Source organism: Schistocerca americana, chromosome 7 (assembly GCF_021461395.2).
Source record: "Schistocerca americana isolate TAMUIC-IGC-003095 chromosome 7, iqSchAmer2.1, whole genome shotgun sequence".
NCBI classification, from domain to species: domain Eukaryota; kingdom Metazoa; phylum Arthropoda; class Insecta; order Orthoptera; family Acrididae; genus Schistocerca; species Schistocerca americana.
This window is the reverse complement of record NC_060125.1, coordinates 375,864,602-375,891,825: the sequence shown is the minus strand read 5'-3', so window position 1 is coordinate 375,891,825 and position 27,224 is coordinate 375,864,602. Positions and strand designations below refer to the sequence as shown.

Here is a 27,224-nt window from a genome sequence, read left to right as displayed (position 1 = left end):
CGCCAACAATATAGGCACTCCCTACACCAAACGATGTTTTCGAGCCGTCGGTGTAAATAAATGTAGCTTCTGTCATTTGTGCACATAGAGCAGCAAATGCCCGACGATAAACAAGTGAAGGGGTACCTTCCTTGGGAAATCGACAAAGGTCACAGAGCAGGCAGATCCGGGAACGGAGCCAAGGCGGTGCTGTACCCCAAGTTGTCAAGAAGGTTTTAGGAAAGCAGAAGGAGAGAGAATGGAGCAGTTGACGGAAGCGGACTCCCGGTGGTAGTAGGGAGGAGGGGCGGCCTGCGTATCCTACATCAAAGGAGGCGTCGAAAAAAATGTCATGGGCTGGATTAGCAGGCAGGGAAGACAGATGGCTAGCATAACGACTCAGAAGGACTGCTCGCCGATTGGACAGCGGAGGTTCAGCAGTCTCAGCATAAAGGCTTTCCACAGGGCTGGTGTTAAAAGCTCCAGACACTAAACGTAATCCACGGTGGTGGATAGAGTCGAGACGCCAAAGAATAGACAGCCGAGCAGAGGAGTAGACTATGCTTCCATAGTCCAATTTGGAGCGCACTAAGGCGCGATAGAGGCGGAGAAGGACCACTCGGTCCGCTCCCCAGGAGGTACCATTCAGGACACGGAGGGTGTTGAGGGATCGCAGAAGGAAACATGGGAGGACCAACACAGTTTTCTGTCAAACATAAGACCCAAGAATTTAGCGACGTCTGAAAACGGAAGGTTGACAGGACCTAGATGTAAGGAGGGCGGAAGAAACGCCTTACGTCGCCAAAAATTAACACAAACGGTCTTACTGGGAGAAAAACGGAAGCCGGTTTTGATGCTGCAAGAGTGGAGGCGATCGAGACATCCTTGAAGACGTCGTTCAAGAAGGCTGCTCCATTGAGAGCTGTAGTAGATCGCAAAATTGTCCACAAAGAGGGAGCCCGAGACATCAGGAAGGAGACAATCCATAATTGGATTTATGGCAATGGCAAATAGTACAACACTCAGCACGGAGCCCTGGGGTACCCCGTTTTCACGGGAGAGAGTAGTGTTCACCCGCACCCTAAATGTGCACTCTGCCATAAATTCGCGAAGAAAAAGGGGCAGCCGACCTCGAAAGCGGAACAGTGCGCGGAGGATGCCTGTCCTCCAACAGGTATCGTATGCTCTCTCCAGATCAAAAAATATTGCTACTGTTTGGCGTTTCCGGAGAAAATTGTTCATGATATAAGTGGAGAGAGCAACAAGACGGTCAACTGCAGAACGATGCTTTCGGAATCCGCATTGGGCAGGTGTTAAAAGACTGCTGGATTCCAGCCACCAAGCTAAACGGTAATTCACCAAACGCTCCAAAACCTTACAGACACTACTCATGAGAGAAATGGGGCGATAGCTAGAGGGGAGATGTTTGTCCTTTCCAGGTTTCGGAACAGGAACGACGATAGCTTCCCGCCATCGTCTGGGAAAAGTACTGTCGGTCCAAATTCGATTATAAAGGCGAAGGAGGTAACGCAGACTATGGGTTGATCAATGCAGCAACATTTGGACGTGGATACCATCCGGTCCTGGGCGGAGGAGCGAGAAGAAGAGAGTGCATGTTGTAGTTCCCGCATGGAGAAAACAGTATTGTAGCTTTCGCGATTTTGAGAGGAAAAAGCAGGATGTCGCACTTCAGCTGCACGTTTCTTCGGGAGAAACGCTGGCGGGTAATTTGAAGAGCTCGAAATCTCAGCAAAGTGCTGACCCAATGAGTTAGAAATTGCGACGGGGTCCACTAATGTATCATGCGTGACAGTGAGCCCAGAGACCGGGGAGAAACTAGGCGCGCCTGATAACCGTCGAAGCCGACTCCAAACTTCCGAGGAGGGAGTGAAGGTGTTAAATGAGCTAATAAAGAATTTCCAGCTTGCCTTCTTGCTATCGCAGATGACACGATGGCATCGCGCACGGAACTGCTTATAGCGGATACTTGGGGGGCGCCGGGGCAATTTGGAGGTGCGTGGTATTGAACGTTCCGCAGCTGTAAGAATAACGTTGGTAATGTGTTTGACCTCATCGTCGACGCTGGGAAAGTGACGGTCATCGAATGTCGCTAGAGACGAAAAAAGTGTCCAATCGGCTTCGCCAAACTTCCAGCATCGCGGGCGCATATATGGCAGTTGAGGCTGCAGTCTAAGGACACATGGAAAGTGGTCACTCGAGTGTGTATCATCAAGGGTGAACCATTCGAAGCGCCGAGCTAGCGGAACAGTACCGACCGCAAGGTCCAAATGAGATAAATGTGTCGTGGAGGCAGACAAAAATGTAGGGACCCCAGTGTTGAGGCAAACTAGATCCGCTTGGTGGAAGACGTCTAGCAAGAGTGAGCCACGTGGACAAGGATGTGGAGATCCCCAAAGCGGGTGGTGGGCATTGAAGTCCCCAACCAGCAAATGGGGGGGGGGAGGGGGGGGGGGAGGGGGGGGGAAGCTGACCAAGAAGATGAAGGAGATCAGCTCGTGCCATTGGTGTGGACGATGGAATGTATACAGTACAAAGACAGAATGTGTACCCGGAAAGGGAAAGACGGACGGCGACAGCTTGGAAGGAAGTGTTTAAGGGGATTGGGTGATAATGGAGAGTATCATGGAGAAGAATCATGAGTCCTCCATGGGCTGGAGTGCCTTCAACAGAGGGGAGATCATATCGGACAGACTGAAAATGAGGGAGAACAAAGCGGTCATGGGGACGCAGCTTTGTTTCCTGAAGACAGAAGATGACCGGCGAGTAGGATCGTATGGGGACCGACAATTCATCCCGATTGGCTCGAATGCCGCGGATATTCCAGTGGATAATGGACATAGGGTGAACAGAAAATGGAGGAATGTGACCAAGGTCGCTGTCAACTCAACGACTGCTCAGAGCTTGCGACCAACAGCATGGAATGGCATTCAGCCGAAGGCAGAAGATCCTGATCCATAGGTTGTTCAGGAGCAGCTCCTGCCACCAGCGATCGGCCAGTTGATCGGCCACCAGCAGTGCGCCTCTGCGACACAGAAGACGGCCGAGGGCGATTTCCGCCAGGTGGTGCTGTAGATGGGACACGCCTTGGCGGAGAAGGAGATGAACTGGGTTTCTTTGTAGCCTTCTTGGAAGTATGATGTTTAGATGAAGGAGGAACCGATGGTTGTGAAGTTGGGGTACGTAAAAAATCTTCACGAGTATGCTCTTTTTTCGAAGTCTTGGTGTCTGACTTTTGGGCTCGAGATTTAGCAGAACCCGATGAAGGGTGAGCCATAGAGTGGGCAGGCGAAAGTGGTGAGGTTGAACGGGCGATCTTTGCGCTGGCCAATCTGACGACCGTGGCACTAAAGGTGAGGTCGCAAGTCTGCGTGGCCGCCTCCTTTGTTGACCGAGGAGAAGCAAGGACAGTGCTGTATTTTCCTGTCTGAGGCACGGTGGGCTGTCGACTGGCGAATAATTTTCGAGCAGCAAAGGTCGACACCTTTTCCTTCACTCTGATTTCCTGGATGAGCTTTTCGTCCTTAAAAACGGGGCAATCTCGAGAGGAAGCAGCGTGGTCACCCATACAGTTGATGTAGCGAGGGGATGGAGGTGGACAAACACCCTCATGGGCATCCTTGCCACACGTAACACATTTGGCCGGATTGGAACAGGACTGGCTGGTGTGATTGAACCGCTGACACCGATAGCAACGCATAGGGTTTGGGACGTAAGGGCGAATGGAAATTATCTCATAGCCTGCTTTGATTTTCGATGGGAGTTGAACTCTGTCAAATGTCAAGAAGACAGTGCGGGTTGGAATGATGTTCGTGTCAACCCTTTTCATGACTCTATGAATAGCTGTTACGCCCTGGTCAGACAGGTAGTGCTGAATTTCTTTGTCAGACAATCCATCGAGGGAGCGTGTATAAACGACTCCACGCGAGGAATTTAAAGTACGGTGCGGTTCCACCCGGACAGGGAAGGTGTGTAATAGTGAGGTACGCAGCAATTTTTGTGCCTGGAGGGCACTGACTGTTTCTAACAACAGGGTGCCATTCCGTAATCTGGAACAAGACTTTACAGGGCCTGCAATTGCGTCGACAACCTTCTGAATAATGAAAGGGTTGACCGTGGAGAAGTCGTGACCTTCGTCAGACCGAGAAACAACAAGGAACTGTGGCAACGATGGAAGAACTGTCTGTGGCTGAGACTCAGTGAACTTACGCTTGTGAGCAGACATAGTGGAAGGTGAGGAAACCATTGCGGAAGAATCCCCCATGGTTACCGGCGTCTCCGATGGCGCGCTCCTCCCTTGTGGGGGCCCTCTCTGAGGGCACTCCCGCCTTAGGTGATTGTTCACACCTCAGGTCACACCTCCCGACAAACGGACAGAGGGACCAATCGGCACTTTCGGAAGGTATCAGCTCGGGTAATCACCCCTCCCTGGGCCTGGCCGTTACCAGGGGGTACGTACGTGTCCTACCTGTCTACCCGGGGCGGGAAATTACGTGTTACCCTGTCACCGGCTACGCATGGAAGTGCGTGGGTCGGCCTTCAGACACGCACAGGGAGGAAAAAAGAGAAAGGGAAAGGAAAGAAGACGGGTCTCAAACGCAGCAGCGGAGAAAAGGGCAAGGAGAAGAGGGAAGGGAAAGAGAAGGACAGAGGAAGGACGAAGACTTGCAAGTGTAGAAAGCAAGGAATTTGTAACAGTTTCGAGCGTCCGTCTCCGGACGTAGGCACAAACCATACTCCCAGAGGGGGAGAAAGGGAAGGAAAGAGCCAGAGGTAAGGGGGGGGGGGGGGGGGGGGCGAAGATGGGGGACGGGGAAGGATGCGGAAAGGGAAGGTATGCAGCCCAGAAAGGAAGGAGGGCCACATTAGCTCGGGGTACCGTGCTCACTACGCACGTATCCACAAAAGAGTTGTGGACCCCCTGGGGGGAACTGTCGCCACTGACTGGAGGGTCTCAGTCACTGATGGACTAACTCACAGCCCCCAGCTCAGTCTCTCAGCACTAGTTCAGTCACTCACTACCTCAGTCACTCTCACTGACTCACTCTAGGTTGGTGTTGTCTCTCATCCAGCAGAGCAGGCTTAGGCTATAACAGTACATAGTGTAAGATTATAGCAAGACTTCCATCAGTGTCTGCAAGAGGACTATTGCTGAAGAGCTTGTACCAGAACACATACACTCTATTGACGATAAGTAGCCTTTCATGTAAATAAAGAACCCTGTTAATCCACGTGTGCATTTGTGTAGCAGAAAGAGGATACCGGCAACCAAACAACATCCTCTCAGTTCCTCCCTACAGTACAAGACTCTACAGTGGCGACGAGGATACTCCAGTGGCAACAAGGATAATTCAATGGCGATCGAAGATAATCAACTTAGCCAAAAGATTTTGCTTGTTTCTCTTCTGCTTTAGCTTTCAGGAGTGATTGTGTTCAAGTGTTTGCTAATTTGTTGTTCCGTTCTTGCATGTATTTCCATGAGGGGAACCACGGAATTAATCAAATTTCACTTCTCAGAGGCTCTGGTTGCTCTTTGCTATAACGTCTTTGAGTAAACCATGAATTTCCTGCCACCTCCAACCCCTGCCCCCAAATTTCAGCAGCAGATGACCAATGTGATGGATCTAAAACAAGCTTTTCAGTTTCAGAACCAACAGATTACTACCTTACTGACAACGGTACAACTCCTGGCTGCACAAGCTGTGTCGGCCACACAACTGACCAACCAACGAGCCCCACAAGTGCCGCCGACCAGCATAACAACATTCCGGCAATTTAACAACATGGAAGAGGAATGGCTCGAATACCTGACACTGTTCCAAACACGCTGTGAAGTTCATTGTGTTCAAGGTACTGTATAGTTACGATCCTTCTTTTCAATTGTGGGGTCCCCAGTGTTCACAGGTTAATACAAGAACTATTCCCAACTGCGTCTCCTGCTGAACTCAGTTATGACCAACTAATTGCTGCAGTAACTACATATTATGACTGACAAGTTCAAGTAGCTGCAATTAGATATCAGTTTTTCTGCTTGCAGAAAAAGCTGGAACGGACGTACCACCAGTGGTACACAGAACTAACAGGCATGACTAGGAAGTGTAAATTTAAATGTAGCTGCCGCAACTTTTACAGTGATCTCATGATACATGATGTCCAAGACAGTAGAATACGTGAACAGATCTTAAAGTACTCTGATCCATCACTTCCCCAAGTATTGCTAATCTTAGAGCAATATAATTTGGGTGCAATAATGGCCGATAAGTTTGACTAGGCCCCAATTTGTCGGGTTGAATTACCCCTTGCTCACGACTGCCCCAAACAGCCTCAATAACAAGGGCGTACACAGCCAAGCGGACAGCCACATAGAGAGGAAAACAGGCCTGTGAATTTAGTGAAGTCTTGCCCTAGATGTTTTGCTCGCCATCAAAGACAAGATTGCCCCTCACATAACACAATGTGTTACATGTGTGGAAGAAAAGGTCATGTCCAAGCAGTTTGTTTGTAACAGCACATAAATACCAATTTTGCCTGCTCCCACAATAAACATGCTCACATACATGTAGTGAACACTGTGTTTTCAAAACCTACAACAGGTTCTGACAAAGGTAAAGTTGAAGTTGTGCCTCCTTGTCGCCCTAGTGCTGTGCAATGAGGTTCTAACAAACTACTTGTCTCAATATGAATTGCTGGCCATCGTGTGAACTTTCATTTAGACACAGTGCCTCAATAACCTTGCTTAATCGTGCCACGTACGAACAGGTAGGCTCACCTAGCCTTTCTAAATCTGGCAAGCACCTCACTGCTTACAACGGGTAGGAAATTCCAGTGCTTGGAGAGTGTAGTTTGCCTGCCACTTACAAATCCTACACTAGGGCAGTGGATTTTACTGTGCTGAAATCAAGAGACAGTGAAAACATTTTCAATTTAGATGCCTCCGCTTTGTTTGGCTTTCGCATCCAAGACAACATACTTTCAGTAGCGGCTTTTGCACCAAAAGAAAGTGTCGCCAGCTTGCTTAAAGAATTTCCTGAACTATTTTCAGAAGGAGTGGGAAAAGCTAATAACGTTGTAGCCTACATTACATTAAAAGCCAATGCACAGCCGAAATTTTTCTGGGCTCACTCCATTCCAACTGCTTTAAAAGACAAAGGAGCCAATGAATTGAAAGAATTTCAAACTTGTCAATTGATAAACAGTCAGGGTGTGCACCCCCTCCAATCTCATTTGTGTACAATCCGTGATCTGCCTGTTCCTCACAATGTGTCTGAACTGCAGTCAGTACCAGGCGAGATGACGTACTATATTTGGTTCATACCGAATGCTGCTCAAATTGCAGCTGCACTGCATTGCTTGTGTTGGAAAAATGTGCATTTTGTGTGGACTAAAGAGTGTCAAGACACACTCCTGAAACTCAAAAATGCCTTGCTCAGTGGAAGATGTTTAGTACATTTTGATCCTGTCAAGCTGGTAGTTTTGCAAGTTGACACTTCTTCCTATGGAATCGACACTGTGCTTTCACACAGAATTGGTGCATAAGACAGATCCATTGCTTTTGCCTCAAAGTTGCAATTATTCACAAACTGAAAAAGCAGCTCTCACTATTGTGTATGGCATGATCAAATTCCATCACTATTTGTTTGGTCGCAAGTTCTATTTAGTGACAGATCACAAACCTTTGCAGTCCTCGTTTCATCCGTCAAAGCCAGTTCCTGCACGCACAGCTCAGAAATTGCAATGTTGGGCTCTGTTGCTTTTGCACAATCAGTATGAAATTACGTACAGACCTAAGACAAAGCATGGCAATGCAGACACCCTATCTTGCCTTCCAATTGGCCCAGACTCCGATTTTGACGCATCTGCCACATCTCGTTGCCATATCTATGCGCAGGACTCTGAACTGCTGGAGTATTTTCCCTTGCACTACAGGAAAATTGCACAGTCCACCGAAGCAGACCCAGATCTCAAGATTTTGTTGCATTACATTCACACATCTCGGCCTCGTTCATTGAACAGTGTTCAGAACTCAATTGTGTGCCGATATTTTGCATGTGGGCATAACCTTTCAGTTCAAAAGGATGTGATTCTAGTACAAAATGACAGTGGACAATCGTGTGTGCTTATTCCCAAAGTGTTGCTCTACTAAGGACATTGGGGAATTGTTCGCACTAAACAGTGCAACAGCACTGTACTTTGCACGGCTTCGACACCCACATTGAGCAGATGACGGCACAGTGTCACACATGCACGGAAAAACAATCCCCTCCACCACTGACATTCTCTGCTTGGCCTATGACTCAATCCCCGCAGCAAAGAGTGCACACTGACTTTGCAGGACCAATTTGGAACAATCGTTGGCTCATAATGGTAGACTCTTTTAGCAAGTTCCCATTTGTGGTGCCTATGGCTTCTACACATCATGTAGCACCACTGAAGTGTTGACCTCCATATTTTGCGCTGAAGGTCTGCCCAAAGTACTTGTGTCGGACAACAGACCACAGTTCATTTAATGTAATTTTGAACAGTTTTGTGAAGGAAATGGCATTTGTCACCTAACAAGTGCTTCATTTTACCCCAGTCCAACAGAGAAGCAGAACACTTTGTTTGCACTTTTAAGCACCAGATGGCCACACTTCGCACAACCCACACCTTGGAACAGGCACTGTAATTCTTCCTCACCTCCTATCGCTCCCACCCATGAGACGGACCATCTCTGGCGGAATTTCTGCATGGCCGCCACCATCGAATGCTGCTACACCCACCGCAGCATCCAGTACCGCCAGTGGTCCACAAGTATCGCTTTGTATCAGGGTTTATGGCAACCATGGTGTTGGGAAAGAGGCATGAACCAGGAACTCATTGGTTCTTCTATGCACTTGATTGAGGTCCCGATGGTTTGCAGTGCTGCCAGCAGAACCAAATTTGTGCATGTCGTTTGCCCCACAATTCTGCTGCTTTTCTTCCCTCAGATCTACAGCCTCATGGGACCAGGCAACCTTCGCAGCTGCCCCTGGTGCCACCAGGGCACATCAGGAGGAGCGGATGGTCGGTGCGTCCTCGCCTTAACCGTCTCTGCTCGACAACCTGATGAGCCTGGACCCTCCATCGCTGTTGCCGTCATCGCCCCAGGACACACCCTCAGGCCTGGACATGTGCCCTGGCAGCAGTTTTCTGGAGGATGTTCCTGTTGTCTCGTAAGCCAGATAGCAGGGTATGGTCGGGAGTACACCGTCCTCCACAGTTATGGCTCCTGGCTCATCTGTAAGTCCAGCGTACTGCCTCCATTCCCATTGTCGTTCGCAGCCTCTCCACACGACAACGGTGCGGTGGAACGAGGGGGGCGGGGGGCAATGTGCTGGCATAAACTGTCACCAGCAAACCGGTCGGCAAAGACCTAGTGCGAAGATCGATAGTAGGCACCTATCAGGAGAGAGGCGAAAGAGACACTCTCAAGCAACATACCACAACGCCCTCTCAACCCCAAGAATTTAGATCGCCGCCACTGACCAGAGGGTCTCAGTCACTGATGAACTAACTCACGGTCCCTAGCTCAGTCTCTCAGTCACTAGCTCAGTCATGCACTATCTCAGTCGCTCTCTCTGACTCATTCTAGTTTGGCATCTGTCACTCATCCAGCAGAGCGAGCTTAGGCTACGACCGCACATAGCGTCACATTATAGCAAGATTTCCAATAGTGTCTGCAAGAGGACCACTGCTGAAGGGCTTGTACAACATATGGACTCTATGGAAGATAAGTAGCTAGCTTCCTGTTCATGTAAGTAAAGAACCCTGTTAATCCATGTTTGCATTTGCATTGTAGAAAGAGGATGTCGGCTACCAAACAACACCCTCTCACTTGCTCCCTACAGTACAAGACTGTACAATCCATTAGACTGTGAATGGCATGACAGTAACAGGTCCACAGGCACTGTACAGGGGAAGCAGAGACCAGAGACTCCATGGCATTACACCTGTCTCCTTACCCAAAAGGTTCAACTTGCTGTCTTCCACTTAAAATAAACCCAAGCTAATGAGTCACACTTCACTCGTTTACAAACCTGCAGTGTCCTGTGTCAAGGAGAGCACCAAACAGTAGGAATCTTCAATATATTGATACTTTAAATTCACAGAGAATAATGGTAAACCTTAAGTACATGGCCACAAACCATGGAAAAATTACATTGTGCCCTCTTTCTGTATGGCTGACAGCTCATTCAATATGATGAAGAGCTATTCCAGTACCTAGTGAATGAAAAAGATGCAACCAACTGCAGATTGTGTAGCATGCTGGAACATATGATGCCTGTCATCCAGACTCCGAGATCATACTATGATCATCCCATCAACTGGCAGAGAGGTTTGACAAGACCAGCCTTGCTCATGGAGTTTCAATCAAGTTCACAATCTACAGTGTTATTCCCAGAAATAATAGGTACCCTCTGGTTCTGAGTAGAGTATAAGGCCTGAACCAGAGAGTTTTAAGTTTCTATGACAAGCTAAGCTGTGACTACTGGATGTGCACAATACGGCTGAGAATCGTAAGGTCCCTGTAAATACGTGAGAGGGGTACCACACATCAAAGGCTGCTACGCAGATGGCTGTCTGTGTGTGGAGTGCATACAAGGGTTTCTTACCTTAGATAACACCTTCTCTCTTCCAGATAATGATAGCTTTAGGATAACCTGAAGCATTAAAAATATCAGTAAGATTCAAAGAAGCAGTCCCCAGATAAAATGATTACAATTCTAGTGACCACAGCCAAAGCATTTGCAACAAGGTACTAGAGTTGCCATCAATCCGACAAAGCTGTGGAGCTCACATACTACTAGCTACAAAAAGCTAGCTAATAATCGAAATTGGCAACAGAGAGATGTTTTGTGGCAAATCTAAGAGTGTATCTGAACTCTCAACTCAAACTGAAGTTGCATACAGTGTGTGTGTGTGTGTGTGTGTGTGTGTGTGTGTGTGTGTGTGTGTGTGAGAGAGAGAGAGAGATTACTGAATACCTTCTCCGAGAACTACAAATTGCTCAGAAAGCCACTCATGACAGAAATATATTAGACTTAATGAATAAAAATAGAACCGACCTCATGTCCGTATCAAAACTGGAATCAGTGCCCATGAAGCAATTGTAGCAACAATGCGTGCTAATGCACATAGAGTTGCTGAACAAGTAGAATGATTTACATATTTAGTAATTTGAATAAAAAGGCAGTCTTGGCACCTCTCAAAGAGGAACTCAAAATGTTCACCCCTGAACTGTGGTGCAAGTTTAAATCGATAGCTGATTATACATTTGATAATTATATACCTAGATGAACAGATGATGAGAGGAGGGACTCATACAGCTACTTTAAAGAAATTTCTAAAGAAACAATGGCTTCTGCATAACAGGTATAAAACAAACCAAGGGCTGTAGGTATGGAGATGCTGAATGAAGTGCATTATCTATCAAGAGGATGATGTGTGAACCTTCAGAGACAACCACAGCAAAATCTTATCACACGATCTCTCACAAAACCTAGATTGCATAGGCTGTAAGTAGCACCAAAGTTGTGTCCATATGATCATGGTGAGACAGGAGCTGAAATTCATGGTAGCAAAGCAAAAGAAGACATGCTGAACTCTGTTTTCAAATGGAAGATACAAATGTACAGCCATAGTTTACTTCTTGCACCACTGTAAAGACATAATTGATATAAATACTACTATCAGTGGTGTTGAGAATCAGCTAAAGTCACTCAAATTAAACAAGGCTTGAGGGCCCTCTCAGAAGGTGTACAAATTTGTAGCTAAGTTATCTCCCATTTTAGCCATAATACAGAGCAGATCTTGTGAACAAAACATGGTGACCAGTTCTCTAAACATCCATGTGTTGTATAATCCTACAAAATAATCTGAGCTCAAATATAATGAGGAGTCTTGATCAAAATTAGTCCCTACATGCTAACAAGCACAGATTTAAAAAACAGTGAGCATGTTAAGCCCAACTTGACCATTTCTCACATGATCTCCTGTAAGCCACGAATTGCGGAGATCACCTTGTCGCAAAACTTGTCGACTTCCAAAAAGCATTTGATTCAGTACTACACCAACATTTATTAACTAAAGTACAATTATACATGGAATTGTACAAAATCTGTAAATGGATTGAGAAATTATACGTAGGACGTTATCTGGGATGGGGAATCAATGAAATAAGCATAAGTAATTTCAGGCATAAAGATGACACATTGAGCTGCAGACAAGCACAACAAAGAGACACATAGAGCTTTTGGCCAAAGCCTTCTTCCAAAAAGCAAAGAAAACACACACAAGCAAGCACATCTTAAGCACGACCGCTACCTCTGGCCGCTCCAGACAGAGTGCAACTGAATCAGGGGCGGGGAGCCACGATCTGGAGTGGGTCAGGGAAAAGAGGGGGGTAGAGGATAGAAGGGTACAGGTGAGGGGAGAGCCGTGAGTGTTGCCTGGTGGAGTGATCAGGGACTACCTGGTGGCAAGACACAGGTGGAGGTGGAGTGTGGAGTGGAGAGAGTGGAGTGGAGGGAGGGAGGGAGGGAGGGAGGGAGGGAGAGGGGGGGAGAGAAAGGAAAAACCACAATGACGACGGAAGGGCAACAAACACTTAAACGGAAAAAAAGGGGAGAAGAAAACCACAGAAACGCAAGAAACAGCTAGAAGAGATTAAAATGACAAAACAGATTACCATGGCTGGCTGACCATGAGAATAAAAAGGAGAAGCCAGCCCCCCTGCAACACATTAAAACCTCCACCCTAAAATCACTAGGGTGGAGGACACAGAGGGACAAAGGACATGCACTAAAATTAAGATCAAATGATCAAACCCACCCTCACAAATAAAACGTAAAACTAAATCAGCCGATGAGGTATTGCCAGATAAAATTAGCGGCAACGAGTCCGGTAACCGAAGATTTCGTCACAGGGCAGTCAAAGTGGGACAGTGCACCAGAATATGAGCCACTGTCAACCGGGCACCACACCAACACTGAGGCAGGTCTTCACGGCACAGGAGGTAGCCGTGGGTCACCCAAGCGTGGCCAATGCAGAGCAGGCAGAGGACCACAGAGTCCCTGCGAGAGGCCCGCATGGAGGACTGCCACATATTCGTAGTCTCCCTAATGGCACGCAGTTCGTTGTGCGTACTGAGACTATCCCATTCCATCTCCCAATGCCGAAAAACCTGGCGATGTAAAATCGAACCCAGGTCAGTTATTGGAATGCCGATCTCCATAAGTGGTTTCTGTGTAGCCTATTTGGCCAGCCTGTCAGCAAGTTTGTTGCCTGAGATTCCGACGTGTCCTGGGGTACATACAAACATCACTGAACGACTGGACCGTTTCAGGGCATAGATGGACTCCTGGATGGTCGCTACCAAAGGATGACGAGGGTAGCATTGGTCGACAGCTTGTAGGCTACTCAAGAAGTCAGTACACAGAAGAAACAACTCCCCAGGGCATAAACGGATGTGCTCAAGAACACGAGATACAGCCACCATCTCTGCAGTGAAAACACTGCAGCCATCAGGCAAGGAATGCTGAGGGAGGGAGGGTGGGAAGTGGAAAATAAGAGGAGCAGAGAAGGGGAAAATACCGGTGCATGTTTCTGCAGAGAGCAGCAGACAATAATGGTGAGGGAACATGAAGTGGGAGAAGATGATAGGCCAGAGAGGGTGAAATGATTTTGGGAGCAGAGAATGGGTTGTAAGGATAACTCGCATCTGCACAGCTCAGAAAAGCTGGTGGTGGAAGGGAGGAGCCAGATGGCCTGTGATGTGAAGTGGTCACTGAAATCAAGCATGTTATGTCAAGCTGCATGCTGTGCCACGGGGTGGTCCATTTTGCTCTTGGTCATACTTTGGCAGTGGCCACTGATCCTGGGGGACAGATGATCGGTGACCATACCAATATAAAAAGCTGTGCAATGATCACAGTAGAGCTGGTATATGAAATGGATACTTTCATAGGTTGTCCGGCCTCTGATGGGGTAGGATAAGCCTGTGCCTGTGACAGGACTGGGATAGGAAGTGCTGGATAGGTGGATCCCTGTAGAACACCCAGGTGCAAGACCTGCTCGCTCCACAAAAAGGTAAGGAGTTGTCATTGGGAGTGGCATAGGGAGTCCTAAAGGGTGACAAAGGGGTGTTCCTTCGTATATCATCCTTGGAGGTGGTGGGAGCATTAGAGTTATGTTGGGATATGGCATGGGAAATCTGTTTGCAGACTAGGTCTGTGGGATATTGCCTGTCTGCAATAGGCCTTGTGAGACCTTCAGCATACTGGATTCTTGTCACTTCATATATCCTGGCTTCGGGTGGGCAGGCTGAATGGGAGGCATTTTTTGATGTGGAAGGGACAGCAGCTGTCGAAATGCAGGTACTGTTGGTGTGTGGTGAGTTTAATGTGGAGAGTGGTGTGGATGGAGCAATCAGAGAAGTTGAGGTCAACATCATCAAGGAAAGTGGCACGCTGGGTTGAGGAGGAACAGGTGAATCAGATGGAAGAGAAGATGTTAAGGTTGTGAAGCAATGAGTGTAGGATGCCTTGGGCCTGAGTCCAGATCACGATCCAATGTGTACTTTCCATCGGATAATTTAAGTCATGTCAAGAGAGGTTTGACTGCTTTGAAACTCTGGTTGTTCATGTTATATTAATGACCTGACAGACCATATTAATAACAACCTTGGATTTTCTGCAGATGATGTGTGTGTCAATAAAGAAGTACCATCTGCGGGGTTGAGGGTGGGGGACAGCTAAAATATTCAACTAACAGTCTGCTGCTCACCACATAGAGATGGCATTGTGTCGCACACAGGCAAATGAAAAAGATTGCTAAAATATTAAACTTTCTGATACAGACCTCTTTCTAAAATGGAAAACACACACATTCACAACTTGCATACACGACTACTGTCTCCAGCCGCTTAAGCCTGGAGACAGTGGTTATTTGTGTGCGAGTTGTGCTTTTGTGTGTGTGTGTGTGTGTGTGTGTGTGTGTGTGTGTGTGTTGTGTTTTCTATTTTGGAAGGAGAACTTGGTCCGAAAGCTTAATACCTTAGCAGCCTTTTTCGTTGTGCATATCTACATGGCGAGTAGCAATATACCTTTCCATGTAGTCATTATTCCAGTGAGAACTTTCCACTGCATGAAATATTCAGTCAGTTCTTGGTAAGACTTCTAAGAGACGCAAAGATTGCCATCATAAATGTAAAATTATGCACTTCACAAAACGGGGAAAAAAATATTAACCATTTATATCAACAATTCGCAAGTAGATTCAGTCAACTCATACAAATACTTGGATACAACCATTTCTAGGGACATGAAATGGAAAGACCACATAGGCTCAGTCATAGGTAAGGTATGTGGGAGATCTCGGTTCACTGAGAGGGTACTGGGGAACTGCAATGAGTCTACGAAAGAAACTGCTCAAACACTTATGCATCCCATCTTAAAATATTGCTCAAGTGCGTGGGCCCATAGAAAATACGAATAACAAGGGATGTTGAATACATACAAAAAAGGGTGGCAAAAATGCTCACAGGTCTTTTTGACTCATTGGAGAGTGTTACAGAAATGTTGAAAAGCCTGATATCACAGACACGTGAACACAGACACAAATCACTACACAAAAGCAAACTTACAAAATTTCAAGTAGTAGTATTACGGGAAGAATCTTGAAAAATGCTTCAGGCCCCTATGTATCACTCCCACAGGGATCAAGAAGACATAATTAAGACTAACTATAGCACACAGAGAGGCATTTTAAAAAGTCATTCTTCCCACAAACCATATGAGACTCAAAAAGGAAAAATGCCTACCATTTGATATCATCCTAAAATCTCTAACATGGACTGTTCAATGTTTTGCAGACTTCACACCAATAGTTTGACTACCGTGCAATATTAGGTTTTCTGCATTCTTGAGTTCAGAAAATGTTGATTGGCAATTTTAGTGAAGACGGCATTTTGTCCCTGATTTGACACTGAACCACCACCTATGAAAAGCATAAGATATTATGTAATTCTTCAGGCTTTTCCGGCAAGATCTTGACATGTGGAATAATCGGGTCTACTGCCGGATGTTTGTGTCGCTCTGGCACAATATTTCAGCCACGTAACTCATTGCCATCTTCAGGTGTGACCTGAGACCTGAAGAAGGCAACGAGTTACGTGGCCGAAATATCGTGCCAGAGACACAAACATCCGGCAGTAGACCCGATTATTCCACATGACATAAGATATTACTTTAAGCCATTTCCACAAACAAGGCATCTCTGCAAAGGACAAAGCAAACAGACTACAGACAATGACACAAGACAAAGTGAAGAAAGTTTTGTACACAGTCCAATTTAAGTCAATCAGTAGAGTGAATACCTCAATCAACTGTAAGGATGTATAAGCCATTCCACTTACAACCCGTGCAAGCTCTTGTTGAAAATAAAAAAGTAAAGCTTATTAAATTTTGTGGTGACATGGTAAGAAAAATGGTGGATGAAACAGTTCTGCATTTAATTTTTAGTGAAATGTGACATTTCATCTTAGAGGAAAGCTGAATGGATACAATGTTTACACACAGGCTCTGCTAAACCCACTGAAACATTGCCACATGAGAGAGACAGCAAAACAAAACATTCTTTGTACTTTATTGCAATCTCCATCAATGCCTTCCTCAACAATAGATGGGTCACATGGGAAAAGACCACCTGGACCTTACATTCTGACCAACGAGATCTCCTGATCTCAAAGCATTTTACTTTTTTCCATTGGGAATTGTATAAATAGCAGTTTACACTCAAACTTTATCAAAAACTCTGGCTGACCTGTGGGACAGGATAAAACCTGCAGGGAACTCGGTGACACATGAGATAACTGTCTGCATGTTGAATAAGTTTGACTACCATTTTTCTCACTTTTCTGAACATTCATTATCTATGTCTGTAATCTTCAAAACAGCCTGTTTCCATCAACATATAGATTATTTCATCAAATTTACATTTCTTTCATGAAATAAGAATTTATGTATTAGGACCCATCTTTTTGAATAACCCCATATTCAAAATGGAGTATGCGACTTTTATCTATACAGCTTCCAGCTTCCAAATTAGTAAGATCCATAGTCAAAATATTACCATGCTATCGTCAATCTCAAGCTATAGTGATTAAACAAATGCTCTCTATATCTAGAGATGTCCTTTGGGCATTTTTTTCACTTCATTGCAACAAATGAATGAATAGTAGTCATTTCAAAACATTATGTGATTACTAAAAACCAAAATAAAAAGGTATGTTCTAATTAATAAAATAACAATTAAAAAGGATCATCCACACTCTACCCAAATACATATTATTTCATTTCTCATCGTCCTCCGCCCCTCCACCCTCTCTCAATTATCTATACAACAGTGAATAAAAAGCCTACACTCTAAAACAATTGGTGACACCAGTACAACAAAGAGACAAAATAAATAAAACTGCTAGTTTTCACAACCAGAATGCATTCTCCGAAATCTGAAAGAAAGACTGCTTTGAAAACAAACTAGAAGGGGGCCAGTGGCATACTTAAGTGTTTCATGCAGGAACACTGTCAGCACGGAAACGAAAGAGGATGTGTCAACTGTTCGTGCTATGCAGCCAATGCAAGAGAAAGCAGATGACATGTTTCAAAGTAATACATTTGGAAGAAAGACTGAAACACTGCTGTGAATGAGGATAATAAATTTAACTGTTCTTTGTTTGAATTGCCGCTATTTAAACTGTGCTAGTATTTACAAACAAATGGACCGCCTCATAACCCATGATGTATTAGAAAAAACTGTGAAACATTTTCGACAAACAAGATTATGAATGTAATTGCTGCCTGTTTCACTCGCAGAAATTTAAAATGTGCTTTTACCCCAAATCTAACTTTAACTTTGCATTCATAATATATTTGGACAGCAGCAATGAAATACTTCTGTCAACGAAGATTATTAATGGAATTCTTTCTCATTTCACAAATAACAATTAATGCTATGCTATTAAAAAAACCTAGTGTGTTCAAAAAAGTATTGCACTGTCCTGTGCCAAACAGGGACCATGTACTTGCAGCACATGTGACCTCTGTAGTACCTGTATGGGCACATGTCTTCGTATTCTTTAAAGTCAATTTGTCATTGATAGTAAGGTGCTGGAAACATTCATTTTCAGGTGTCTGTATGTGGAGAAACAGTCTAAAATCACCGTTGTCTGCAGAAAATGTTTTGTTTAACAATTTTTCAGAGCACAGCTTTTGAAAGCTTAGGCACAATGCAAAAAGACATTTGTATGTATCTTGTTTGATACCACCAAACACTTGTCTTCCTGTTCTCTGTTCCCTCATACAAACTATTACTTGCCAAACTGAGATTCATCGATTTTAACAATCTGTCCTTCACCATCCAGTTTCTCCCTCTGTCTCAGGCAGATTTCCACAAACTTCTCTACAAAACTGTCACCAGTCCACCATGGTTTGTTTGGTCAAATCCACTTCTCGGGATGTAAATTTTGATTTACACTCATAAATACATAAATTGCAAAATGGTAATAATTTTTATCTAGCTTCCACAAAATCAAGAATTCTTTCTGATAGAGAACACTCAGAAAATCCGTGGCTTTTTCTGCACATCCACATGATTCCATCCACACAAATCTTTGACTATTTAAGAGCCATTTCACCATTGCATCTGATACATTTTTGTGTCTGGTTTCAATTTCAGCACTAGAGATACATTGCCTCTCATCTTGCCTCTCAATGGTTGTATGAAAGTATCATCTCACTGGCTACGTGAAACTGACGCATTGCAAACCTATGAATAGGTAAACACTAACTGCCGCTGGCCCTGAGCTAGAATTTAGCCCAAATTAATGACAACATTCACATCAATGTTTCTGATAGGATCAGATAGTACTGCAACAGACAGAGCACCTCTGAAATTATTAACTGGAAACAAGACAGGATGGCTTAGATATATATTTAGGGCGTGACATAAGAAAGGTTTAATGAGAAGATGAAAAACTAAACAAGGGAAAAAGAGTATGGAGGAGATAAAACACAGAAGGAATACAACAGTAGACAAGTGATAAAAAAGGGAGGAATTAAATAGGTAAAGTAGAATGCAGAAGGAAGGAGAAAAGCTGGAGACATAGTGAAAGGCATAATGCCTGACTTTTGTTCAGCTCAACGTGTAGCTTGCTACCTTGCAAGAAAGAATGGCGAGCCATGTCCAAATGTGTTCTGGGTACTGAATTAATGTAAATGACCACTGGTCACATACACTAACTAGATGGTGTTTGGATTTTTTGGTAGTTTTCAAGAATCTTCTTGATAAAAGTCAGGATGGTTTTCAACCTCTGCCTCAATAGCATAACATTCAGACATTTAAAATACAAAAACACACAGTTTACGTGGCTTACATCAAATTGTACAAAAAATTATTCTCATCTTTGGTCAACTGACAATTACGACTGCAAAAAGACATCTATCTTTTCTTCAATTACCCATGTATATATTTTCATGAATATTCTTTTTGTGTGTGTTTTTTTTAACACCTGTCATCCATTAACCTCGTACAATATTTTACTTATTGATCTGATGGAATTACATTTTCCTGGAGTCATATGAATTTCAACGTTATCTTCCATAACGATAGAAGTTGAAGTGAAGTAAAGTGAAGTACGCCTTTGTGCCAAGGCCAGGACTTGAACTCGTCTCTTATTTATGAGGCAGATGTGCTAACAACTGCACCACCGTGGCATAGTGGCCCACACAGCTGCGCAGACAATGTCCTCCCTAATACAAACTTCAATTCACATCTTCAGCCAATTTTCCCCTTCGCACATTGTCAGTATTTCCGAGGCTCTCTGATTCGGAATAGCACCCTCCCATCATACGTAATAGGGAAATTCTGCCTGCACCTCAGGCATAGGTGAGAGTCACGGCAAAACTGACGATTGAAGAAGGGGATAATGATCTGAAGGCATGAACTGAGATGTGTGTTAGGGAGGGCACTGGACTAGAGTAGTCCATGCAGCTGTGTGAGCCACAATACCATGGTGATATAGTGGTTAGTAAACCTGCCAGATGATTTAGTGGTTACCACTTCTGCCCAGTAAGCAGGAGACCCGGTCGAAGCACTGGCCTTGGCACAAATTTTAATTCATTATTTCAGCTACTATCCTTTTCAAACATTTTACTTACGATGAGAGGCCACGACACCGAGATCATGGATTTACTTCAAACTTGGTACACCTTTAGTAGGCCATTAAAACAACACAACGTACACGTAGAAAGGTGTACTGCTCTGTCAATTCCAAGAAAATCGCAAGAGAAGTTTTACGCATCTATTATGTATCCCATGTATCTATGTGAAGATGCTGGCCCTAAGATGTCAGTGTGGTCAAGTGGTTAGTGTTCGCACTTTGCAAGAGGGTCGTGGATGATGCAACAATTCGAATTGTCAGGACATTCATTATCTGCAGTAGTCAAGGAACAAGTAGTCACCTTCATTTTTGTAGTACAAGTGTAAATTCTGTGATATTCAAAAAATTTGCACCTTCATTACTCCTTCTTGCTACATTACCAACGTCTCATTGCTGCACAGGTTAACTGCCAAATCTGGCCTGCCTCTGTCTCTGCAGCTTGAAGTGTCAAGATGCAAGGTAGTTCTGGGTACTTTACCAGATTGCATGTATAAGTAATTTCGCAAATTACGACAGGCATAAATTTTCATGGAAAATTCTGTGTGTTTCTTTGTTTACTTGTTGATAGTAATAATAAATAAATTTAATTAAAAATCTTTTTTTATAATTATACTACCTCTCAAATGTAATACAAATTAAATAATATGACCAGTGATGTAAAAAAAAATATTGATTAGAAACTATATTTGAAGGGGAGTCAAACCACCACATCATAGAAATTTGTTTAACAAACCCTCGAACACTAACTACAAGATCACCATGAACTCTATAACGTCTAGAAGATACACACAGATACATAGTCCACATAACAGATGCGTAAAACTTCTCTTGCGATTTTCTCGGAATTGCTAGAGTAGTGCACCTTACTACTTGCACATTATGTTGTTTTAATGGCCTACTAAAGGTGTACAAAGTCTAGTAAATCTGTGACCCAAATGCCATGGCCTCTCCTTGTTAGTTTTAGACAACATGAAACACCAAAAAAACATGCTTTCACACACAGTTCTAGTTACAAAATGTGAACAGCAACCTAGATACAATTTTGCAACATATTACTTACCCTGGGACTGAAGGCAACACCACGAACACTTCCTTGATGATATCTAAGAAACCGTGGCTTCCCCTGTTGCTGCATGCTAGAGCTGTTTTGACTGCTGATGCTAGATCTTTTGCAGCCCCTGGGACCTAGGACCTCTCAAAGTGAACGAGGTAAAAACTCCAACTAGCTGATCATCTTATAAGAAAGAAATTTCTTCCTTCATACTAGAAATATATTCTTAGAGAGGTTTCCCAATTGACATCCCACCTGAAAATACAAAATTTATTAACAAAGAAAATTAAGATTAATATTTTTTCAGCTACAATTACTTGATTGACAACAACATTAAATTTATAGAGTAGCCTACCCATGTTCTTTGTATTAGTACCAACTCAATGACTTAAGTAAGTCACAGTAGTACAGTTCCAAGGCTTTGGGACTCAAGTACTTCTTACTAAAAAGATCGTGGTAACTACAGCACACAATTTTTTCTTGGTCCTTAGGTTTGTCTCTTAGTCCTTGCTCTGGGTAATGTGCAACCAACATCTTAAAGTGATAATACCTAGTTGTTACGGCAAAACTAGAAGACTACTAATCACCTTGGTAAAAAAAGTTGCAACTTTCTGAAAACTTTTAAATACGATACATTCCTTACAATAATATGGGTAACAAAATTAATAATGAATTCTGGAATGGGGTCAACCTACAATACCTGATGTCATTTTAATCACAAAACGTAATAATGAAGTGGCATGTGGTGTTATGTGTGTGCAAACAGAATACTGGCAATAATTCTTTTGCACCTATTTTAAATTTTTAACTAAACATTGTGGTGACTGATAGATCTATAGCATATCCTATGTGTCGGTTAGGCTGGAAAGTGACAGTCTCATTGTTAGACGGTGAAGCTGACAAATGTGAATAGAAACTTTAGATGTAGAGTTGGCAAAGCAGTATCGAACACTTCAGTTAATCCACGCAATATATGTTTCTTGATTTATGGCCAGTGTATGCTGTGCCCAGAATACGAACACATTAATGTTGTCCACATGGTCACAGATGATACGACCAGTTGGCACAATCTCCACACACAGCAGCTGTTGGTTCCTTTTCTCATTTTCTGCCACCAATGTACCATCACACAAACAGATGAGGCTGAAGTGCGCTTACAGTATACCACAGCTCTTCCACTGTATGCTGTTGGCAACTTGTTATTGTTGTTCACACCCAATTAGGTGATAGTATATGATGGCCAATAAGAATCACTGACTCTAATATAGTTTCTTTCAGCAGAAGATATGAATAGATTACATTTGTTTTCAATATGGGCAGCACAAAATACCTTTTACTGACCCGGTTATTATGAACTGAAAGTTGATTACTGATATTCGTATCCCTTTGGTGCCAGGAATAAATTAAATGTGCTGACAGGCTGATCTGTTGCAAAGCCTGTGGTCTAGGTCAGGCTGGAATGTGATGGTTTGGTTTAGTGTTAATGAAGGCAATGAATGTGAATGGCAGAACGCTAGATGTGCTGAAAGATGGACCTTTTGGGTAGCTCGATGCCTAGGTTAGGTTGGAATGTGACAATCTGCTTGCGATTAGGCGAAGCCTACGAATCTCAACAGAAAAATACAATTGTTACAACAGGCTTATACGCAGCTCAGCCCAAGGCATACACTCACCATTGTAATAACTACTTGTATGTCTTACTTCGAAATATGCCAAAAAATTCTGATGATATGATTGAATTGTAATCTAATAGAACAAAATACCAGCTAATTTCATTTATTAACACTGAGAAATAAGAACCTCACTGACTACTTACATATGACTAGTGATTAGTTGTGTCGACTTTCAATGATTCATTGCATGAAGCGTTACCAACAGCAGCACACAATGGAAAAGCCACGGTACATTGTAAGCAAACTTTTACCAAAGACAACCTCCTAGCTGTTGTTGATAATGTTGTCAACATCACTGTCTGAAAACAATCCAAGAAGCAACTAAGTCACACACAGTGCAAAAACATTCTTTCTCTGTTTCTTGAGCCTTGTCCCACAGTTATGCAGGGTCAGCCATGGTTAATAGGATGTGGCATGTTAATTTAAGAGGTGGATGGATGCCCTTCCTGTCACCATCAGTACACAAACATTACACCTATGAAATAGTTTCAGATTATCAGGTATGTCCTCCTTGTTGCTTTCACGTGAAGTACTATGATCTTGTAGGAAGTCTAATTTCCTAAGCACCCGACACCTGACCTTTCCTGAGGAACCATTGGGTTAATTAATCATTAGCACTCAGAAGTGAGTGTCCTGCATCTTCCTGGTGGTGGATGACACATTAGTTAGGGCAAAATGTGTGATGCATAGGACTGCCATTCTGCAGTCTGCTGCCAGTGCAGCTGTCATCATGGAGCCTTCTTACCAAATTTTTGATAGTGAAACATCCCATTATCTTAGCTAAAAACTGCTGATTTGGTTGAAGAGACTGTCATCAACAATTATTTCACGGTCTATTTGATTATGGAGTCTCATAAACCAATGACATGACACAGGACTTTGCCTCTTTAAACTCAAATGACCCTTAGTTGATGCTATGCTCTGCCACTAGTCTTGTCTGTTGATCGAGGTGAACACTTCTTATGTCCTCCACACCACACAGTGCTGCAACATGCGGCAACAAAAGCCATACTCACTTCCAATATTGTAAATACCATGCAGTGTCACAGTAGTAAGAACATTAGACAATTAACATTTTCTTTCATTTTCCTTCATTTGTTTTAAGAGAAGATTATTTATTGTTTCTGTTCGCGGGTAACAATTTATGGAGAGGCTGTAATTTGGCAGACAGACTCGACTCTTCTTCTTGCATAAGACTCTTAGCCCAAATTCCAGAGTGGTGTGCATAATATTGTGCTAAGCGAGACATTGTGTGTGTGTGTGTGTGTGTGTGTGTGTGTGTGTGTGTGTGTGTGTGTGTGAGGGGGGGAGGGGAGGGAGAGGGGGAGAGAGGGAGGGGGAGAGAGAGAGATCAAAACCGATTTGTTAATTGGATGCCAACCAGCTGTATGTTTAACTCAGTTATCATCACGGCTGTATCCAGTATGATTAATACTAATATATTATCCCTACAATTTATCTGCCAGTTCCGTCAAGCCATAAAGAGCCACAGTGAAAATAATGGAAACCTCACGGGTTGATTACTATCCTGTCGAAGATGTGACTCAGTGAAGGTGCGCTGATCATGGGGGAACGCCCCTTCATCCAAGAAATTCTGCAAGTCTGATGTCATATTTGACTTTACGAGTTATCGCAATATCACATATAAATTTATTTCTCCGTCTCAACCAAAGGAATATTATCGTACCAAATGTTTTGCCCCTAACGCGATACATTCGAACCAAGTAGCCTACACTCGACACTCATTTTAAGTAAACAGATCAGAGTAGCAAATGTTAATTATTCATGAGAGGCCATTCCATAATAAAAGAGTTTAACATTCTTCGAATACAATCATTAGTTTCATGATACATACTATGGACCATGCGTTGCGATACATTTAAGCGATGTATGTATTCAAGTCATATTTTAATGAGCTGCGAAAGCCTACCGCTTACCTTCACAACGTCATTATCTCCAAGAAAAGTCCATCGTTCATGTTATGCATGTATGTCAACAATATGACTCACTGATTTTTAATTTTCTTTCCATCAAAGTTTCGAACAACACACTGACAATCATCCCAGCAAGACTTTAATAAGTCCTGTTTCACTTCAAAGGTATCACAAGCGTCCGATATGCATTTATTCTAAAACATTACGAGTTTACGCTTGGTAAAGATACGTACCTATACTTCAGGGGGTTCTGATTCATGTCCAACTCCAAAATGTGACACATGCTTTAAAAGACAGCGTACCGAAACCACACCACTGCATAATGTTTGTAAAACACACACTTACATAAACATTGTAGCACTACACATTACACAAACACAATGTATCTCCCTGCATTATTTCTACTGCATATCAGAGATAAACAACCATTACGTAAAGTCAGGCGTTAAGAGCATTGACAGCACTTATCTCTGATAACGTTTTGCCTGCACACTTATTACAATTCAGTAATTTTAAAACAATACATTAGATTTCAATAGCCAGAAGGAATCTTTAAGTGTCAATTATTACTCTGGCATAACTAATCTATAGCACCAAACATTTAGCTCAGTGCACAATGTTTACCGTAGCAGTAATGAAGAGCTGCAAGAAATAATAAAAAGAAAGTGGGCCGACTGTTGTCATGGAAACCCATGTTATCTTATGTAAACAGTATTTTCGGAAAACCATGATTTCTTGTGTGTAGTCATTAAATACCTTTGTAGGTGGTAAGAATGTAAAGTGCTTTGGGTATGAAGCTGGTAACTGACATTCACTGTATTATGCTAATTGTAGTTAAATTTTGTATGTATCGAGTTCGTAGCAGCAAAAGATACGTGCTCATTTAGAATGTATGTTCTTATTTCCATTTTTCACGAGCGATTGGTGACGTTCACAGTCAAACGCCGATGCAGAGTTTCTCGGCGAGGATGAATATTGCAAAATAAGCTTTCGTTCCATTGTCGGACGGAGCTCGCAAGAATGGTTGCTAACACACTTCTGTGCGAGCTTTTCGTATTTCATCACCGAGCGAGCAGTACATATTAAGTGATTTTGAAAATTAGCACAGTTTCTTTGCCTTGTCGATTGTTGGTCTTTTCTAACAAGTCGCTACAATACTTCTTTCGTGGCCTGTCTTCCAGTAAACATTTTTTGGCATTTCTGTTACACATTGTTACCAGCAAAACAACTGTTGCTGCTCGTCTGTGTATACGTCCTAGTCCAATTGTTAGTTCGAATTCATGTGGCTGTCTCACAAGCTTGAGTCGTATTGCATTACGGTCAGTAGACTGTTTTATAGAGAAAGTGGACTTTTTTTGTGTCTCACTAATGAATTGAAGCATGTGATTCTCCTCGCATTCAATCGATCAATTTTTTCTATCCAGAAATCAATATTATTGTCATAAGAATTATCTGAATGTCATGTTATTCAGTACTATTCATGTTTCTAGAATGCCAAAACCAAGTTTTTTTTGTTTTTTTGGGTGGGGGGGGGGGGGCAATACGGGAGAAAAATGTCAGCTCGGATAGCTCAGTTAGTAGAAAACTTGCCCGTGAAAGGCAAAGGTCCCATGTTCGAGTTCCGGATCGGCACATAGTTTTAATATGCAGAAAGTTTCGACGGAAGATTAGTTTCCGGTACCATATGAATGTGCGGCACATAGTTTTAATATGCAGAAAGTTCGACGGAAGATTAGTTTCCGGTACCATATGAATGTGTTCTGCGATCCTAATTATTTATAATACACCCATTGATACTATGGTTTATCACAGGATAATTCAGTTGAGAGATTGTGCAACTATGTCTGATTGCCTTGCTAAATAAAATAAAAATAGAGGTGAGTGAACCGAACGAAAATTGAGGGAGCATCAATGTGTAAAAAACCCAAGGACGCCTTCCAAGTTATAAAACTATTTAAGCATATATTACGAAAACAGGAGCAAGAGGCATGCTGTTCCTTCACTAGGCTACATCTGGAATATTGCAATTATGTGTGGGACACGTACGAATTACATTGACTCTTTATCATCTTACATTGTTAATCAGCAACCTTTTAATACATGACAGCAAGTACCTTTTGTAGGATTACAATTAGCTCTGGCGGGGTAGCTACTTTTGAAATAAATTTTTTAGCAATAGTTATGGCACTAAATGTTGCAATGTTTTCTCAAGAGGAAGTTTTTAAATTGCAGAGACCGCATCTTTCTCTTGTATTTCGCTATTACCATGTCTACCATACCACACAATTTGATGTAACTGTGTTTACTGAACATGTTGGGAATATGTTTAATTA

General features: G+C 43.2%; 1 protein-coding gene across 5 annotated transcripts in view; it reads right to left on the bottom strand.

Annotated features, from left to right (window-relative positions):
• The window catches only part of LOC124622098, a 118,140-nt gene extending 92,821 nt beyond the window's left edge, over positions 1–25,319 (bottom strand). For 2 of the 5 annotated variants that reach the window (XM_047147695.1, XM_047147699.1), the window contains exons 1-2: positions 25,125–25,313; positions 21,294–21,539 (exon numbers count right to left, since the gene is read on the bottom strand). In XM_047147695.1, coding sequence (XP_047003651.1) covers positions 21,294–21,368 — 75 coding nt within the window. In that variant the 5' untranslated portion in view covers positions 21,369–21,539; positions 25,125–25,313. Of the gene's footprint in view, positions 1–21,293; positions 21,540–23,100; positions 23,257–24,894; positions 25,008–25,124 lie in introns of those variants that run through there. The other 3 variants (XM_047147697.1, XM_047147700.1, XM_047147698.1) reach the window with 3 other exon arrangements.
• Between the last annotated feature and the right edge of the window lie 1,905 nt (positions 25,320–27,224).